Raw genomic sequence first — 20,009 nt, 5'->3', positions numbered from 1 at the left:
TTGGAGGTGGAAAGATGGAGTGAAAAAGATTTTGAGTGATTGGGGCCTGAACATGCAGGAGGGTGAAAGGCAGGCAAGAAATAGAGTGAATTGGATCTATGTGGTATACCGGGGTCGACGTGCTGTCAGTGGATTGAATCAGGGCATGTGAAGCATCTGGGGTAAACCATGGAAAGTTCTGTGGGGCCTTGTTTGAAGGAATAGTGATTCCAACAATGTTGTATGGTTACGAGGCGTGGGCTATGGATAGAGGTGTGCGCAGGAGGGTGGATGTGCTGGAAATGAGATGTTTGAGTACAATATGTGGTGTGAGGTGGCTTGATCTTTAAGTAATGTAAGGGTAAGAGAGATGTGTGGAAATAAGAAGAGTGTGGTTGAGAGAGCAGAAGAGGGTGTTTTGAAATGGTTTGGTCACATGGAGAGAATGAGTGAGGAAAGATTGACCAAGAGGATATATGTGTTGGAGGTGGAGGGAACTAGGAGAAGTGGGAGACCAAATTGAAGGTGGAAAGATGGAGTGAAAAAGATTTTGAGTGATTGGGGCATGAACATGCAGGAGGGTGAAAGGCGTGCAAGGAGTAGAGTGAATTGGAATGATGTGGTACACATGTGTAAGTGGGTGGGTTGGGCCATTCTTTCGTCTTTTTCCTTGCGCTACCTCGCTAACGCGGGGGACAACGACGAAGCAAAATAAATAAATAAATAAAATATATATATCTATTTATTTATTTAGCTTTGTTGCTGTCTCTCGCGTTAGCGAGCCGAAAGAATGACCCAACCCACCCACATACACATGTATGTACATACACGTCCACATACGCAAATATACATACCTATACATCTCAATGTACACATGTACATACACATGCAGACATATACATATATACACATATAGATAATTCATACTGTCTGCCTTTATTTATTCCCATCGCCATCCCGCCACACATGAAATAACAACCCCCTCCCCCCTCATGTGTGCGAGGTAGCGCTAAGAAAGACATCAAAGGCCCCATTCATTCACACTCAGTCTCTAGCTGTCATGTAATAATGCACCGAAACCACAGCTCCCTTTCCACATCCAGGCCCCACACAACTTTCCATGGTGTACCCCAGACGCTTCTCATGCCTTGGTTCAATCCATTGACAGCACGTCGACCCCGGTATACCACAACGTTCCAATTCACTCTATTCCTTTCACGCCTTTCACCCTCCTGCATGTTCAGGCCCCGATCACTCAAAATCTTTTTCACTCCATCTTTCCACCTCCAATTTGGTCTCCCACTTCTCCTCGTTCCCTCCACCTCTGACACATATATCCTCTTGGTCAATCTTTCCTCACTCATTCTCTCCATGTGACCAAACCATTGCAAAACACCCTCTTCTGCTCTCTCAACCACACTCTTTTTATTTCCACACATCTCTCTTACCCTTACATTACTTACTCGATGAAACCACCTCACACCACTTATTGTCCTCAAACATCTCATTTCCAGCACATCCACCCTCCTACGTACAACTCTATCCATAGCCCATGCCTCGCAACCATACAACATACCCATTTTTGCTTTGGAGATAATGTTCTCAACTTCCAAACATTCTTCAAGGCTCCCAGAATTTTCACCCCCTCCCCCACCCTATGATTCACTTCCGCTTCCATGGTTCCATCCGCTGCCAGATCCACTCCTAGATATCTAAAACACTTTACTTCCTCCAGTTTTTCTCCATTCAAACTTACCTCCCAACTGACTTGACCCTCAACCCTACTGTACCTAATAACCTTGCCCTTATTCACATTTACTCTTAACTTTCTTCTTTCACACACTTCACCAAACTCAGTCACCAGCTTCTGCAGTTTCTAACATGATTCAGCCACCAGTGCTGTACCATCAGCGAACAACAACTGACTCACTTCCCAAGCTCTCTCATCCACAACAGACTGCATACTTGCCCCTCTTTCCAAAACTCTTGCATTTACCTCCCAAACAACCCCATCCATAAACAAATTAAACAACCATGGAGACATCGCACACCCCTACCGCAAACCTACATTCACTGAGAACCAATCACTTTCCTCTCTTCCTACACGTACACATGCCTTACATCCTCGATAACAACTTTTCACTGCTTCTAACAACTTGCCTCCCTCACCATATATTCTTAGTACCTTCCACAGAGCATCTCTATCAACTCTATCATATGCCTTCTCCAGATCCATAAATGCTACATACAAATCCATTTGCTTTTCTAAGTATTTCTCACATACATTCTTCAAAGCAAACACCTGATCCACACATCCTCTACCACTTCTGAAACCACACTGCTCTTCCCCAATCTGATGCTCTGTACATGCCTTCACCCTCTCAATAAATACCCTCCCATATAATTTACCAGGAATACTCAACAAACTTATACCTCTGTAATTTGAGCACTCACTCTTATCCCCTTTGTCTTTGTACAATGGCACTATGCAAGCATTCCACCAATCCTCAGGCACCTCACCATGAATCATACATATATTAAATAACCTTACCAACCAGTCAACAATACAGTCAACCCCTCTTTTAATAAATTTCACTTCAATACCATCCAAACCTGCAGCCCTGCCGGCTTTCATCTTCCGCAAAGCTTTTACTACCTCTTCTCTGTTTACCAAATCATTTTCCCTAACCCTCTCACTTTGCACACCACCTCGACCAAAACACCCTATATCTGCCACTCTATCATCAAACACATTCAACAAACCTTCAAAATACTCACTATATATATATATATATATATATATATATATATATATATATATATATATTTATATATCTTTCCTGGGGATAGGGGAGAAAGAATACTTCCCGTGTATTCCCTGCGTGTCGTAGACGTTGACTAAAAGGAAAGGGAGTGGGGGGCTGGAAATCCTCCCCTCTCGTTTTCTTTTCTTTTTCAATTTGCCAAGAGAAGAAACACAGAATGGCAGGTGAGGATATTCCCTCAAAGGCCCAGTCCTCTGTTCTAAATGCTACCTCGCTAATGCGGGAAATGGCGAATAGTATAAGAGAAAAAAAAATATATATATATATTGTTATTTACTTTGCTTTGTCGCTGTCTCCCGCGTTAGCGATGTAGCACAAGGAAACAGACGAAATAATGGCCCAACCCACCCACATACACATGTATATACATACACGTCCACACACGCAAATATACATACCTATACATCTCAACGTATACATATATATATATATACACACACACAGACATACATATATACACATATGTACATAATTCATACTGTCCGCCTTTATTCTTTCCCATCGCCACCTCGCCACACATGAAATAACAACCCCCTCCCCTCTCATGTGTGCAAGGTAGTGCTAGGAAAAGACAACAAAGGCCCATTCGTTCACACTCAGTCTCTAGCTGTCATGTAATAATGCACCGAAACCACAGCTCCCTTTCCACATACAGACCCCACAGAACTCTCCATGGTTTACCCCAGACGCTTCACATGCCCTGGTTCAGTCCATTGACAGCATGTCGACCCTGGTATACCACATCGCTCCAATTCGCTCTAGTCCTTGCACGCCTTTCTCCCTCCTGCATGTTCAGGCCCCAATTACTCAAAATCTTTTTCACTCCATCTCTCCTCCTCCAATAAATGCTACATACAAATCCATTTGGTTTTCTAAGTATTTCTCACATACATTCTTCAAAGCAAACACCTGATCCACACATCCTCTACCACTTCTGAAACCACACTGCTCTTCCCCAGTCTGATGCTCTGTACATGCCATCACCCTCTCAATCAATACCCTCCCATATAATTTACCAGGAATACTCAACAAACTTATACCTCTGTAATTTGAGCACTCACTCTTATCCCCTTTGCCTTCGTACAATGGCACGATGCAAGCATTCCGCCAATCCACAGGCACCTCACCATGAATCATACATACTTTAAATAACCTTACCAACCAGTCAACAATACAGTCACCCCCTTTTTTAATAAATTCCACTGCAATACCATCCAAACCTGCTGCCTTGCCGGTATTGATTGAGAGGATGAAAGCACGTACAGAACATCAGATTAGTGAAGAGCAGTGTGGTTTCAGATGTGGTAGAGGATGTGTGGATCAGGTGTTTGGTTAGAAGAATGTATTTGAGAAATACTTAGAAAAACAAATGGATTTGTATGTAGCATTTATGGATCTGGAGAAGGCATATACAGATGGGGATGCTCTGTGGAAGGTATTAAGAGTAAATGGTGCGTGAGGTGAGTTGCTAGAAGCAGTGAAAAGTTTTTATCAAAGATGTAAGGTATGTGTATGAGTAGGAAGAGAGGAAAGTGATCGGTTTTCCAATGAATGACGGTTTGTGGTAGGGGTGTGTGATGTCGCCATGATTGTTTAATTTCTTAATGGATAGTGTTGTTAGGGAGGTGAATGCAAGAGTTTTGGAGAGAGGGGCATGTATGTAGTCTGCTTAGGATGAGAGGGCTTGGGAAGTGAGTCGGTTGTTGTTCGCTTATGATACAGCACTGGTAGCTGATTTGGGTGAGAAACTGCAGAAGCTGGTGTCTGAGTTTGGTCAAGTGTGTAAAAGAAGAAAGCTGAGGGTAAATGTGAATTAGAGCAAGGTTATCAGGTTCAGTGGGGATGAGGGACAAATTAATTGGGAGGTAAGTTTGATTGGAGAAAAGCTGGAGGAAGTGAAGTGTTTCAGATATCTGGGAGTGAATTTGGCACTGGATGGAACCATGGAAGTGGAATTGAGTCACAGGGTGAGGGAGGAGGCGAAAGTTCTGGGAGCGTTGAAGAATGTGTGGAAGGCAATAACGTTATCTCAGAGCAAAAATGGATATGTTTGAAGGAATAGTGGTTCCAACAATGTTATATGGTTGCTAGGCATGGGCTATAGATAGAGTTGTGTGGAGGAGGGTGGGTGTGTTGGAAATGAGATGTTTAAGGACAATATTTGGTGTGAAGATGTTTGATCAAGTAAGTAATGAAAGGGTAAGAGAGATGTGTGGTAATAAAAAGAGTGTGGTTAAGAGAGCAGAAGAGGGTGTATTTAAATGGGTTAGTCACATGGAGAGAATGCGTGAGGAAAGATTGAGAAAGAGGATATATGTGTCAGAGGTGGAGGGAACGAGGAGAAGTGGGAGACCAAATTGGAGGTGGAAGGATGGGTTAAAAAAGATGTTGAGTTACTGAGGCCAGAACATACAGGAGGGTGAAAGGCGTGCAAGGAATAGAGTGAATTGGAACGTTGTGGTATACCGGGGTTGACGCACTGTCAATGGATTGAACCAGGGTATATGAAGTGTATGGAGTAAACCATGGAAAGTTTTTTGGGCCTGGATGTGGAAAGGGAGGTGTGGTTTCAGTGCATTACACATGACAGGTAGAGACTGTGTGAATGAATGTGGCCTTTGTAGTCTTTTCCTAGTGCTACCTCGCATGGGGTCTCTGTGTGTATGTGTGTGCTGTTTTTCATGTGTAGCGGGGTGGCGATGGGAATGGATAAAGGTAGAAAGTATGAATATGTACATGTGTATACATGTGTATGTCTGTGTATGTATTTATTTATTTATTTATTTATTTTGCTTTGTCGCTGTCTCCCACATTTGGAAGGTAGCGCAAGGAAACAGACGTAAGAAATGGCCTAACCCACCCCCATACACATGTATACACATACACGTCCCCACACACATATATACGTACCCATACATCTCAATGTACACATATATATACACACAGAGACATATACATATATACACATGCACACAATTCACACTGTCTGCCTTTGTTCATTCCCATTGCCACCTCGCCACACATGGAATAGCATCTCCCTCCCCCTCATGTTTGCGAGGTAGCGCTAAAAAAAAAAAAGACAACAAAGGCCCCATTCGTTCACATTCAATCTCTAGCTGTCATGCAATAATGCCCAAAACCATAGCTCCCTTTCCACATCCAGGCCCCACAGAACTTTCCATTGTTTACCCCAGACGCTTCACATGCCCTGATTCAATCCATTGACAGCATGTCGACCCCGGTATACCACATCGATCCAATTCACTCTATTCCTTGCCCGCCTTTCACCCTCCTGCATGTTCAGGCCCCGATCACTCAAAATCTTTTTCACTCCATCTTTCCACCTCCAATTTGGTCTCCCACTTCTCATTCCCTCCACCTCCGACACACATATCCTCTTGGTCAATCTTTCCTCACTCATTCTCTCCATGTGCCCAAACCATTTCAAAACACCCTCTTCTGCTCTCTCAACCACGCTCTTCTTATTTCCACACATCTCTCTTACCCTTACATTACTTACTCGATCAAACCACCTCACACCACGTATTGCCCTCAGACATCTCATTTACAGCACGCCCACCCTTCTGCTCACTACTCTATCCATAGCCCACGCCTCGCAACCATACAACATTGTTGGAACCACTATTCCTTCAAACATAGCCATTTTTGCTTTTGGAGATAATGTTCTTGACTTCCACACATTCTTCAAGGCTCCCAGGATTTTCGCCCCCTCCCCCACCCTGTGTATGTATAAGTATGAATACATTGAAATGTATACTTATGTATATGTGCCTGTGTGGATGTTTATGTATATATATGTGTATTTGGGTGGATTAGGTCATTCTTTCCTCTGTTTCCTTGCATTATCTCGCTAATACATGAGACAGCAACTAAGTATAATAAAGGAGGAGAGTGCTTTGGGAGTAAAGTTGGGTTAGTGAGACGACAAGAGCAAAGGAAGGAGTAGCACTACTCCTGAAACAGGAGTTGTTGGAGTATGTGATAGCGTAAGAAAGTAAACTCTAGTTTGATATGGGTAAAACTGAAAGTGGATGGAGAGAGAGATGGGTGATCAGTAAACTCTAGATTGATATAGGTAAAAAACTGAAAGTGGATGGAGAGAGAGATGGGTGATTATTGGTGCTTATGCACCTGGGCATGAGAAGAAAGTTCATGAGAGGCAAGTGTTTTGGGAGCAGGTGAGTGAGTGTGTTAGCAGTTTTGATGCCCGAGATTGGGTTATAGTGATGGATGATTTGAATGCAAAGGTGAGCAATGTGGTAGTTGAGGGAATAATTGGTGTACATGGGTGTTCAGTGTTGTAAATAGAAATTGTGAAGAGCTTGTAGGTTTGTGTGCTGAAAAAGGACTGGTGATTGGGAATACCTGGTTTAAAAAGAGAGATATACATAAGTATACGTATGTAATTAGGAGAGATGGCCAGAGAGTGTTATTGGATTACATGTTAATTGATAGGCATGTGAAGGAGAGACTTTTGGATGTTAATTTTCTGAGAGGTGCAACTGGAGGGATGTCTGATCATTATCTTCTGGAGGCAAAGCTGAAGGTTTATAGAGAGAGATTCAGAAAAGAAGAGAGAATGTTGGGGTGAAGAGCGTGGTGATAGTAAGTGAGCTTGGGAAGGAGACATGTGTGAGGAAGTACCAGGAGAGACTGAGTGCAGAATGGAAAAAGTTTAGAGCAAAGGACGTAAGGGGAGTGGGGAAGGAATGGGATATGTTTAGGGAAGCAGTGATGGCTTGTGCAAAAGATGCTTGTGGCTTGAAAAGCGTGGAAGGTGGGCAGATTAGAAAGGGTAGTGAGTGGTAGGAAGAAGAAGTAAGATTATTAGTGAAAGAGGAGAGAGAGGCATTTGGATGATTTTTGCTAGAAAATAGTTCAAATGACTGGGAGATGTATAAAGAAAGGCAGGAGGTTAAGAGAAAGGTACAAGAGGTGAAAAAGAGGGCAAATGAGTGTTGGGGTGAGAGAGTATCATTAGATTTTAGGGAGAATAAAAATATGTTTTGGAAGGAGGTAAATAAAGTGTGTAAGACAAGAGAACAAAAGGGAACATTGGTGAAGGGGGCCATTGGGAGGTAATAACAAGTAGTGGTGATGTGAGAAGGAGATGGAGTGAGAATTTTGAAGGTTTGTTGAATGTGTTAGATGATAGAGTGGCAGATATAAGGTGTTTTGGTCGAGGTGGTGTGCGAAGTGAGAGGGTTAGGGAGAGTGATTTGATAAACAGAGAAGAGTTGTGAAAGCTTAGTGGAAGATGAAAGCCGGCAAAACAGCAGGTTTGGATGGTATTGCAGTGGAATATATTTAAAAACGGGGTGACTCTGTTGTTGACTGGTTGGTAAGGTTATTGACTCATGACTCATTGTGAGGTGCCTGAGGATTGGCGGAATGCTTGCCTAGTGCCATTGTACAAAGGCAGAGTGTATAAAGGTGAGTGCTCAAATTACAGAGGTATAAGTTTGTTGAGTATTCCTGGGAAATTATATGGGAGGGTATTGATTGAGAGGGTGAAAGCATGTACAGAGCATCAGATTGGGTAAGAGATGTGTGTATCAGGTGTTTGGTTTGAAGAATGTATATGAGAAATACTTAGAAAAGCAAATGGATTTGTATGTAGCATTTATGATGGGTCTGGAGAAGGCATATGATAGAGATGCTCTGTGGAAAGTAGTAAGAATATATGGTGTGGGAGGCAAGTTGTTAGAAGCAGTGAATAGTTTTTATCGAGGATGTAAGGTATGTGTATGAGTAGGAAGAGAGGAAAGTGATTGATTCTCAGTGAATGTCGGTTTGCGGCAGGGGTGTGTGATGTCTCCATGGTTGTTTGATTTGTTTATGGATGGGGTTGTTAGGGAATGTGAATGGAAGAGTTTTGGAGAGAGGGGCAAGTATGCACAGGGGCAGGTATGAGAGAGCTTGGAAAGTGAGTCGGTTGTTGTTTGCTGATGATACAGTGCTTTTGGTGAGAAACTGCAGAGGTTGGTGACTGGGTTTAGTAAAGTGTGTGAAAGAAGAAAGGTGAGAGTAAATGTGAATAAGAGCAAGGTAGGGTTGATGGACAAGTCAATTGGTTGGTAAGTTTGAATGGAGAAAAACTGGAGGAAGTGAAGTGTTTCAGATATCTGGGAGTGGATGTGGCAGCGGATGGAACCATGGAAGTGGAAATGAGTATAAGGTGGGGAGTGGGCAAAAGTTCTGGGAGCATTGAAAAATGTGTGGAAGGCGAGAACGTTATCTCGGAAAGCAAAAATGGGTATGTTTGAAGGAATAGTGGTTCCAACAATGTTATGTGATTGCATGGCATGGGCTATAGATAGAGTTGTGCGGAGGGTGGATGCGTTGGAAATGAGATGTTTAAGGACAACGTGATGTGAGGTGTTTTGATCGAGTAAGTAATGAAAGGGTAAGAGAGATATGTGGTAATAAAAAGAGTGTGGTTGAGAGAGCAGAAGAGGGTGTTTTGAAATGGTTTGGTCACATGGAGAGAATGAGTGAGGAAAGATTGACAAAGAGGATATATGTGTCAGAGGTAGAGGGAACGAGGAGAAGTGGGAGACTAAATTTGAGGTGGAAAGATGGAGAAAAAGATTTTGAGTGATCCGGGCCTGAACATGCAGGAGGATGAAAGGCGTGCAAGGAATAGAGTGAATTGGAATGATGTGGTAAGCTGGTGTCGACGTGCTGTCAATGGATTGAACCAGGGCATGTGAAGCATCTGGAGTAAATCATAGAAAGTTTTGTGGGGCCTGGATGTTGAAAGGGAGATGTGGGTTTGGTGCATTATACATGACAGCTAGAGACTGAATGTGAACGAATGTGGTCTTTGTTGGCTTTTCCTAGTGCTACCTCGTGCACATTATTTGTATTATACATTATTGTCATTTTCTGCATCAGCGAGGTAGCATTAAGAACAGAATACTGATCCTGAGAGGGAATATCCTCATTTGTCCTCTTTGTTCCTTCTTTTGGAACATTACACATGACAGGTAGACAGTGTGAATGAATGTAGCCTTTTTTTTTTTGTCTTTTTTCCTTGTGCTACCTCGCTGAAGCAAAGGGTAGTGATGCTGTTTCCTGGAAACAGATGAAGAATGACCCATCCACTCATATACATGCATATGTACATAAACACCCGCATATGCACGTATACATACATATACATACACATATGCAGACTTTACATACATGCACATGCAAACATTTTTACTTGCCTACATCCATTCCTGTTGCTATCCTGCCCCAAAGGCCACAGGAAAACAGCAGTGGTGTCCCCTGCCTCAGTGAGGTAGTACCAGGAATAAAGACTAAAAGTCCCCATTCGATCACACTCAGTCTCTATATGTCATGTGTAATGCACTGAAGCCATAGCTCCTTATCCACATCTAGGCCCCACAAATCTTTCTTTGGTTTACCCCAGATGCTTCACATGCCCTGGTTCAGTCCATTGGCAGTAAGTTGACCCCAGTATACCACTTTGTTCAAATTCACTGTATTCCTTGCACACCTCTCACCCTCCTCTATGTTCAGGCCCTGATCGCTCATCTTTTTCGCTCCATCCTTACACCTCCAATTTGGTCTCCCACTTCTTGTTCTCTTCACATCTAACACATATATCCTTTTTGTCAGTCTTTCCTCACTCATTCTCTCCATATGTCCAAACCATTTCAACACACCCTTTTCTGCTTTCTCAACCATACTCTTTCTGTTTCCACACATCTCTCTAACCCTTACATTACTTACTTGATCAAACCATCTCACACCATATTGTCCTCAAACATTTCATTTCCAACACATCCACCCTCCTACGTACAACCCTATCTATAGCCCATGCCTGGCAACTGTATAATGTTGTTGGAACTACTATTCCTTCAGACATACCCATTTTTGCTCTCTGAGATAATGTTTTCTCCTTCCACACTTTCTTCATTGCTCCCAGAACCTTTGCCCCCTCCCCCACCCTTTGACTCACTTCCACTTCCTTGGTTTCATTCACTGCTAAGTCCACTCCCAGATATCTAAAACACTTTACTTCCATTTTTTTCTCCATTCGAATTTACATCCCAATTAACTTGTCTCTCAATCCTACTGAACCTAATAACCTTGCTCTTACTCACATTTACTCTCAAGTTTCTTTTCACACACTTTACCACACTTGGTCACCAACCTCCGCATTTCCTCACTCAGCTCCGCCACTAGAGATGTATCATCGGTGAAGAACAAATGTCTTGCTTCCCAGGCCCTCTCATCCCCAACCGACTGCATACTCGCCCCTCTCTCTAATACTCTAGCACTTACCTCCCTAACCACCCCATCCACAAACAAATTAAAAACCATTGGGACATCACACACCCCTGCCTCAGACTGACCTTCACTGGGAACTAGTCACTCTCCTCTCCTATTTGCACACATGCCTTACATCCTTGGTAAAAACTGTTCACTGCTTCTAGCAGCTTACTTCCCACTCCATATACTCTTAAGATCTTCCACAAAGCATCTCTATCAACCCTATCATATGCCTTCTCCAGACTCATGAATGCTACATACAAATCCATCTGTTTTTCTAAGTATTTCTCACACACATTTTTCAGAGCAGTCTCCTAATCCATGCGTCTCTACCACTGATGAAACCATATATGTTCACTCTTTCGTGTGTAAGCCATTTAGCAGTAGGAATAGACAAAGAAAAAATTGGCTCACATCCATTATCTAGCTGTCACTGATGTACAAAAAGCATAATCTATCCACAACTAGGGTCCACAGTCCATTTCCTTCATATTCCCTGTTTCTGTACATTGGCATCACATTGCCCTTTGCAACCTAATCACCTTAATTCACTCTATCTCATGCATGCCCTTCGTCCTCCTCCATGTTCAGGCACTAAGCACTCAGAAAATTTTCACTCAGTGCTTCTTCCTCCGGTTTCATCTCCCCCTTCTTAACCTGTCTACTTCAGATGTATACTCTCCCAAATCTACTTTTGAATTCAAGTAACATTAGAATTTTTCATTCAGAAAATTTTTTTCTCTTACATGCTGTCACTTAGTAATTACTGTTTCCTATGATGGTATAACTCAGAGAGGTAGGGAATTTAAGGATGCCAATTAAAACATCATCATCAGTAACCAGTCATGATTACAATAGGAAGACAGAAAGGGAGTACTTCTTGAATTAAAGCCAACAAGTCAAACCAGAATCAGGACTTGTTCTGCAAAATAGGGCTTAAGATTTCCATGGAATGGCCCTGAGCATTTCCGTAGGGATGGTTGTAGCTCCCCCTAAATTTACCCATGGGCTAGTCATTGTCACAAATGTTTTGATAGTTTTAACAATTATGCCAATAATTTATGTGTTCTCATGATGGATAGTCATTGGTATATGAGGATTGCTACTGTGAGAGTTTTTAACAATTTTTTACAATTTGTATGTTGTGCAGGTGCAAACAGAAGTCTTATTTCAAATCTGCCTTTGTGTTATTAAAAGCTGTATATGTATTATTAACACGTCTTTTTATGAACTTCATTCCAGAAATTTATCTTGAATTTAAGAAAAGAAAAGGCAACTGTTGTATCCTTCGTTGTGTGCAACAAACTTAAGGAGTTGTTCCTGCTAAGGCAGTGTGATAAAAGTGAGATAGGCAGCTTGGTGAAGTTCTGCTTGCCGAATGGCGTCAACCATCCTCAACTGATGTCTAAAGATGTACTGTTAGGGCCAAACAAGGTAACATCATTTTACATTTGACTTTGTAGATGATACTGTATATTATGATTTTAGTTAAGGAGTGTAAGAATAATTGTATGTTGCAATGTGAGAAAGACATGTAATACTTTAGTGGATAACTTGTACCATTTGAGTCTTTGAAAGAAAAATGTATGGTAATCACCAGCCAGTCCAGTAAGACTCTCCAGGAAGCCTGGAGCTGACATGCTAAACCATTTGAAATCCCTGGTGACACTGGCATTACTCTTAACTTTGTCTGTGTTGATAGGGTCATGCTAAGAAAGGTCTTGCAGTGATAGTTCCAGTGAGAGGGAGGGCTCAGACAGAAGTAATACTGACCCTTTCCACGACTCTTTCCCACTCCTGTTGACCTGCCCTTTTTTCTCTTTGTTGTACCAACATTCATGGTCTTTCTAGTAACCTTTCTTTAGTTGGACACTATCTGTGTTACACTTCTAACATATTACTTCTCTTAGAGATACAATTTTCTGATGGTGTTCTCACTAGCAGCATTCTAATTCCTGAATGTAACCTCCACTCACAGTTCCATGTCAAAGGTGGTGTCTGTGTTTTTTCAAACAACACACCTATAGCATATCTTGAGAAATATGAGTCCCCAAACTTTGATGTTATCTGACATGGTCTCTCTCCCAAATACCTCTGTTTTCCTTGTTGTTCCTGTTGCCTACCTAATTCTTTGAATTTTATAAGTTTCTTTGACTATCTGAACTCCTGCCAAGAGGCCATGACATCCTTGCTCCTGCAAGCTACGATCCTCTCCCTAAGAGGACTGAATCCATCACATTCTCCATTCTCAATGATCTGGAGAAAATTATCACCCACCCTAGACATAGTCCTGACCATTGTCATCTCTAACTTAATACTCTGGATTCATTTTTAACCTATTATCCTTTGTGCTGTAACTGCACAAGCTGTAACTGCACAGTCCCATTCCCTGTTGGTTCATCTGACCACACTCTCATAATTGTATGTTTTAATGCTACCTCCCCATCCACCAGCCCCTTTAACCATAAATATTGGCACCTAAGTAAAGCTGACTGGAATAACTTACAAAAGTATTTCTATGACTTTCCCAGGATAGATACTGTCCCCTCATTTGGTGATGCTTCTTTCTCATGCGAACACGTATCAGAGGTGGTTGTTCTAGGAATATATTCCCTCCTCCTCGAAGTCTACCATTTCTTCTAATTCTTGGTTCTGCCACTCCTGTTCTGAGACCATTCAGGCAAAGGGTCAGGCATATCAGGCTTGAAAAACCCTACTCCTTTGGCACTCAATCATTGATCAGTATTTATTACTTTTCATAATAATTGCAAATACTTTATTATTGAGGCAAAACATTCCTTTATCCAAAGGAGATACCATAACTTCTTTTCTTCCACTGATAGTCGCTGTACCTCTCCTTCACTTTTCCATTTGACAGCATTATACATCATAGCTGTGTCACCTGCTGACAAAGCAATCTGCATTAGTACATTCCACCCCTGAGGAAGGCAACCATACTGACCCCTGTAACTATCGTCCTGTTGCTTTGACTTCTACTCTTTGCAAAGTCTCTGAATCCCTTAACTCCCTTCTCTTACATTTTGAATCTCGGTGTTTTCTCTGATCTCCAGTATGACTTCCTTAAGGTGAGATCCACTGGAAATATTCTTTCTTGTCTTGCTCATGTCTGGTCTTGGTTATAATCTTCAAAAGATTTTAGGTAATCGTGTATATCCAAAGCTTTTGATATGGTATGCATTGGGGTCTCATCTCTAAGCTTCCCTTGTTTGGCTTTATATCAAAAGCTTTTGAGAGGGTATGCATTGAAGTCTCATCTCTGTGTTCCCTCTTGTGGCTTAATGCTCTCTCTGGCCAGTCTCTGTCCATGGTTGTTGATGGATTAACCTCTCCCCACCTCTTTCCAACAACAGTGGTGTCCCTCAAGGCTCTGTCCTCTCTCCTACACTTTTTCTTCTTTTTATCAGCAGTTTCCCGTCTGTGTACAACCAAATGTACTCATATGCTGACACCTCAGCTCTGCATTCCTCCACATCCTTCAAATCTGCACCTTCTCTCACTCAATCTGCATCTCATCTTGGGAACCCAGAGAGATATTCTCAGAACCCCAAGGTACCAGGGACCATGGTTCACAAGTTTACTAGGCTCTACCATGATTACATTACGAAGCTTTGACAGACAAGATGGCAAGAAAATTTTTGTGAAGAAAATAAGTAAGACTTGAGTAGGTGTATGGTGCTTGTAAAGAGAGGATGGTAGGTCTAGCCTAGTAATCCAGTTTTGGTGAAGACAGAAAGAAGACCACTTTAACGCTCTTGAGTTACAACTGTATTACTGCTTGGGCCACTGCTGTCAACAGCCTACAACCTGATTTTCAGGGTTTTTCAGATTTTTCACCAGAGTCATGTCATCAGCATTGTAGACCTGCCCCACTATCAAAGACCCCCACATTCACCTCCCAGAGATCACCCCATCCATAAACAAAACAGTCATAAGGATATCACACATCCTTGTTGTAGACACATTTCCTTCTACAAATAAGTAGTTGCACTCATATGCAGATGTCTTACCTCTGTATTCCTCCAGACCCTTTGACTCTGCACCTTCTCTTCTTGTTTGATCTGCATCTTGTCCCAACACACCTGTCCCAATAAACTCAGACTTGGACAGGATATACCATTGGGTAGATGAAATCTGATTAAGTTTAATGCCTCCAAGACCCAGTTTCAGCCCATCTCTCAAATGAAAACTCCTCACTGCTTCCTTCTCCTTTGACAAATCTGTATTTCCACCTCTAGACTCGGTGAGCATACTTGATATTACTGTAACATGCACACTGTCGTGGAAACCCCACTTTATGTTGATAGCTAAGTCTGCCTCTAAGAAACTGGGAGTCCTGTTTAGATGTTGAAATTTCTTTTCTGAAGTGTTTTAGATACATTACAGCAAGTGAAAGCTCGAGTGAACCATATCCTGCTATGCTTTTAACTTGCTCTCTTGTACTTTGCATAAGCTGGGTGGTTGTAGTGTCGCCTATATTTCTGCCACTGCTCATCATGGAGCTCCCTTGTTTTTTGACATCTTTGATTGAGTCATTCATTCCTTTTTCTTAACCTTCCCTTTATACTTAAGGCGAAAGGTACACATGTTCCCACTCTTTCATTGTAAATTTCACTGATTCATTCACCACAATTTCCTGTTTCATGGCTACTAAACTCCTCTTTCCAATATATGTTGCCATGAAGATTGTTAAGTTTTTGTAGTTTCCATGGTTTTATGTCCTACCTAAGTTGTGTCTCATCTTTGCTTATGTAACTTCTTCATTTACGACATTATTGAACTTAAGCATTACATGATGACTTTTCCTAGTAGTGTATCATATATGACATTTTCAGTATCCTTGCTATTTTGTGTGAAGATAAGATGTAGTAGTGAGAGTGAATCAGACCCTTTCATGCGAGTCAATTCGCTGACATGCTAGTATAAGAAATATTCCAGTGCACGCTCTAGGAACTTTTTTCTGTAGCCATGAGAATCAAAATTCTACCAGTCTATCTCCTTATAATTGAAATCCCCCCTTTCTCAGTATTTTACCTTCTCCAAAAAGTGCATGTTTTACTGCATCATGTTCCATACTGTTTGCCCATTCATTGTTGTCATTGTAAATTTGTTCTAAATCATTAAATATCTTTGGAGGATTATATATCATCAGCAACATTATGCATTTCTTTCCTACTTACTAATTCCTTCTATGAAACAGATAGATGGAAAGTAACTCTGCAATGACCAGTTGATGAAGAGAATACATCTGCTTGAGAACAAAGAAAATCAGTGTAGTACTATGAAAGTGATAAGTTTAATTAAAAATGATAATGTAAAGTGTATAAACATGAATACTAAACTGGCTGAAGAAACTGATTATTTTATCATTGTGAAGCTTAGACCAAATATGAAATTATAGAGAAGTTTGAAAATAATGAAAATACTGTATATTAGCAACAAAGAAAGTGTGAATGAAATTCAAATTAAAGCAGCTCACTGTAACCTTTGCTATTTGTGCTTGAGCTTGAAATGTAAACAAACTGTCTCGTAAAGGCTTGTTGGATGAAGTAAAATGGACCATCATGAGTACTGTCAGTAGCCCATTCATGATGACTTAAAGTAAGATTTTGAGTGAGAGAGTGAGAAATAGATAATGAAATAATTGATTATTGTTGATTATAGGCCAAGTATAAATGAATCCAGAAGGCACAGTAAAAAGAATGGTAGAACTAAATAAAAAAAGATGCTGCTAAAAATGGCATTAAGATTTATAGATTGTAAAGCAGATATCTAGAAGAAAGGACTAAAGAACAAGAGATGACTTATCAAAGTATAAGTAAAAAAGCTGGAAGCACTGTTGACTAATGAATCTGGTAAATGTAACAAATGGTACACAGTAAGCAGAATAGAGAATCCTTCAGTCAGATGTATAAAATGCTACACTGTAATGCATGATTTTATGAAAGCAGACATATTATGTTGGGTCAGTTTTAGTATTTTTGTGTGAGACATGTAAAAGTAACCTTCCTACAGAGGAAATAGAAATTATTGATGAGGCAGAATCAGACTGAGTTTGAAGAGGAATAGAAAGAGAGTGAAATAAAACTTAAAATGGTAAATGAAAGTCAGATACAAGACAGTCTTAGAAAAGGACATAAAATTTCAGGTCAATCAGTGTAGCACTTATAAGAGAGAGAGGATTGATGTACCAGGCAACAAAGGAACAATACCACCACAAGATTAGGCAGAAGTAGAGACAATATGCTAAGAAAGGGGAAGGAGGGAATTTCAGGCCATAAAATTAATGGATACAATAAAACATTTAAGTATCATATATAAGATTTACATGGCAGGAATATGCAACTTTGGTAGTAAGTGCAGGAACACTCAACCAAAACTGTGTATGTGTATATTTATTTATTTATTATACTTTGTCGCATTCCTCACGTTTCGTAGAAGGCGACTAAAGGGGACGGGATGGGGAGCTAGAAACCCTCCCCTCCTTGTATTTTGATTTTCTAAAAGGGGAAACAGAAGAAGGAGTCAGGCGGGGAGTGCTCATCATCCTCGAAGGCTCAGATTGGGGTGTCTAAATGTGTGTGGATGTAACCAAGATGAGAAAAAAGGAGAGATAGGTAGTATGTTTGAGGAAAGAAACCTGGATGTTTTGGTTCTGAGTGAAACAAAGCTTAAGGGTAAAGGGGAAGAGTGGTTTGGGAATGTCTTGGGAGTAAAGTCAGGAGTTATTGAGAGGACAAGAGCAAGGGAAGGAGTAGCACTACTCCCGAAACAGGAGTGATGAGAGTATGTGATAGAGTGTAAGAAAGTAAACTCTAGATTGATATGGGTAAAACTGAAAGTTATGGAGAGAGATGGGTGATTATTGGTGCATATGCACCTGGGCATGAGAAGAAAGATCATGAGAGGCAAATGTTTTGGGAGCAGCTGAATGAGTGTGTTAGTAGTTTTGATGCACGAGACCGGGTTATAGTGATGGGTGATTTGAATGCAAAGATGAGTAATGTGGCAGTTGAGGGAATAATTGGTATACATGGGGTGTTCAGTGTTGTAAATGGAAATGGTGAAGAGCTTGTAGATTTATGTGCTGAAAAAGGACTGGTGATTGGGAATACCTGGTTTAAAAAGAGAGAGATACGTAAGTTATTGGATTACATGTTAATTGATAGGTGCGTGAAAGGGAGACTTTTGGATGTTAATGTGCTGAGAGGTACAACTGGAGGGATGTCTGATCATTATCTTGTGGAGGCAAAGGTGAAGATTTGTGGAGGTTTTCAGAAAAGAAGAGAGAATGCTGGGGTGAAGAGAGTGGTGAGAGTAAGTGAGCTTGGGAAGGAGACTTGTGTGAGGAAAGTACCAGGAGAGACTGAGTACAGAATGGTAAAAGGTGAGAACAAAGGAGGTAAGGAGAATGAGGGAGGAATGGGATGTATTTAGGGGAGCAGTGATGGCTTGCGCAAAAGATGCTTGCAGCATGAGAAGCATTAGAGGTGGACAGATTAGAAAGGGTAGTGAGTGGTGGGATGAAGGAGTAAGATTATTAGTGAAAGAGAAGAGAGAGGCATTTGGACGATTTTTGCTGGGAAATAATGCAAATGAGTAGGAGATGTATAAAAGAAAGAGGCAGGAGGTCAAGAGAAAGGTGCAAGAGGTGAAAAAGAGGGCAAATGAGAGTTGGGGTGAGAGAGTATCATTAAATTTTAGGGAGAATAAAAAGATGTTTTGGAAGGAGGTAAATAAAGCACGTAAGACAAGGAAACAAAAGGGAACTTCAGTGAAGGGGGCTAATGGGGAGGTGATAAGAAGTAGTGGTGATGTGAGAAGGAGATGGAGCGAGTATTTTGAAGGTTTGTTGAATGTGTTTGATGATAGAGTGGCAGATGTAGGGTGTTTTAGTCGAGGTGGTCTACCGCACACACCCACTGAGTAGCAAATTGATTGATAGCATTTTGCCTCCTGTATACCACATCACTCTGCTTCCAAGGTTCCATTCACTGCCATGTCTATTCCAAAGTTTTCTCCTTTCAGACTCACACCCCAACTAACCTGTCTCTTTGCATTTGTAAACTTGATAACTGCTTTTATTCACATTTACTCTCAACTTTCTCTTTTCAAACACTCTCCCATATTCAGAGAACAGCTCTACAGTTTCTCACTGTCTGCCACCAGCACCATATCATCAGCAAGCAACAACTGACTTGGTTCCCAGACCCCCCTTGTATTCCTAGTAGACTTCATAACTGCCCTTATCTCATAGACCCTTGTGTTTACCTCCCTCACCACCCCATCCATAAAGAAATTAAACATCCATGGGGACACCAACACATTCCTACAATAGACCTACCTCCTTGAACCACTCACTTTTATCTCTACTTGCTCGCATCCGTTCCATACTTCTCGATAAAAACTAATCACTGCTTTTAGTAACTTTCCTCCCACATCAGATATGTGTAACACCTTCCTCAAAGGATCTGTGTGAATCCTGTTATATGCTTTCTCCAGATCTGTAAATGCCACCAATTAATCTCGGTCTCTCAAAGTACTTCTTACACATCCTCTATTACTCCTGAAACCACAGTGTTCCTCACCAGTCTGGTGTTCCGTGCATGCCAACACCTCTCTCACTTACCAGTCTTCCATAAAACTTACCAGGTATACTCAGCATATTTATACATTTGTAATTCGAACACTTGCCTTTGTTTGCATTACCTTTATGTAGTGTCACTGTACATGTATTCCCGCAGTCCTCTGGCACCTCACCATGATCCATATATATACATTGAAAATCCTAGCTAACCAATCATCAAAACAGGCATCACCTTTCTAAATACTATTCACTCTCTTTGCTCTGCCACATCTCATCATATGCAAGGCTTTCAC

General features: G+C 41.3%; 1 protein-coding gene across 1 annotated transcript in view; it reads left to right on the top strand.

The window, feature by feature from the left end:
• The window catches only part of l(2)05287 (WD repeat-containing protein l(2)05287), a 188,534-nt gene that overhangs the window by 26,458 nt on the left and 142,067 nt on the right, over positions 1-20,009 (top strand). The window contains exon 4 of the mRNA XM_071663178.1: positions 12,354-12,545. Coding sequence (XP_071519279.1) covers positions 12,354-12,545 — 192 coding nt within the window. The remainder of the gene's footprint in view (positions 1-12,353; positions 12,546-20,009) is intronic.

This window comes from Panulirus ornatus, chromosome 1, assembly GCF_036320965.1.
Source record: "Panulirus ornatus isolate Po-2019 chromosome 1, ASM3632096v1, whole genome shotgun sequence".
Classification (NCBI taxonomy): domain Eukaryota; kingdom Metazoa; phylum Arthropoda; class Malacostraca; order Decapoda; family Palinuridae; genus Panulirus; species Panulirus ornatus.
Note: the sequence above shows the minus strand (reverse complement) of the source record. Positions and strands in the feature narration are given on the sequence as shown.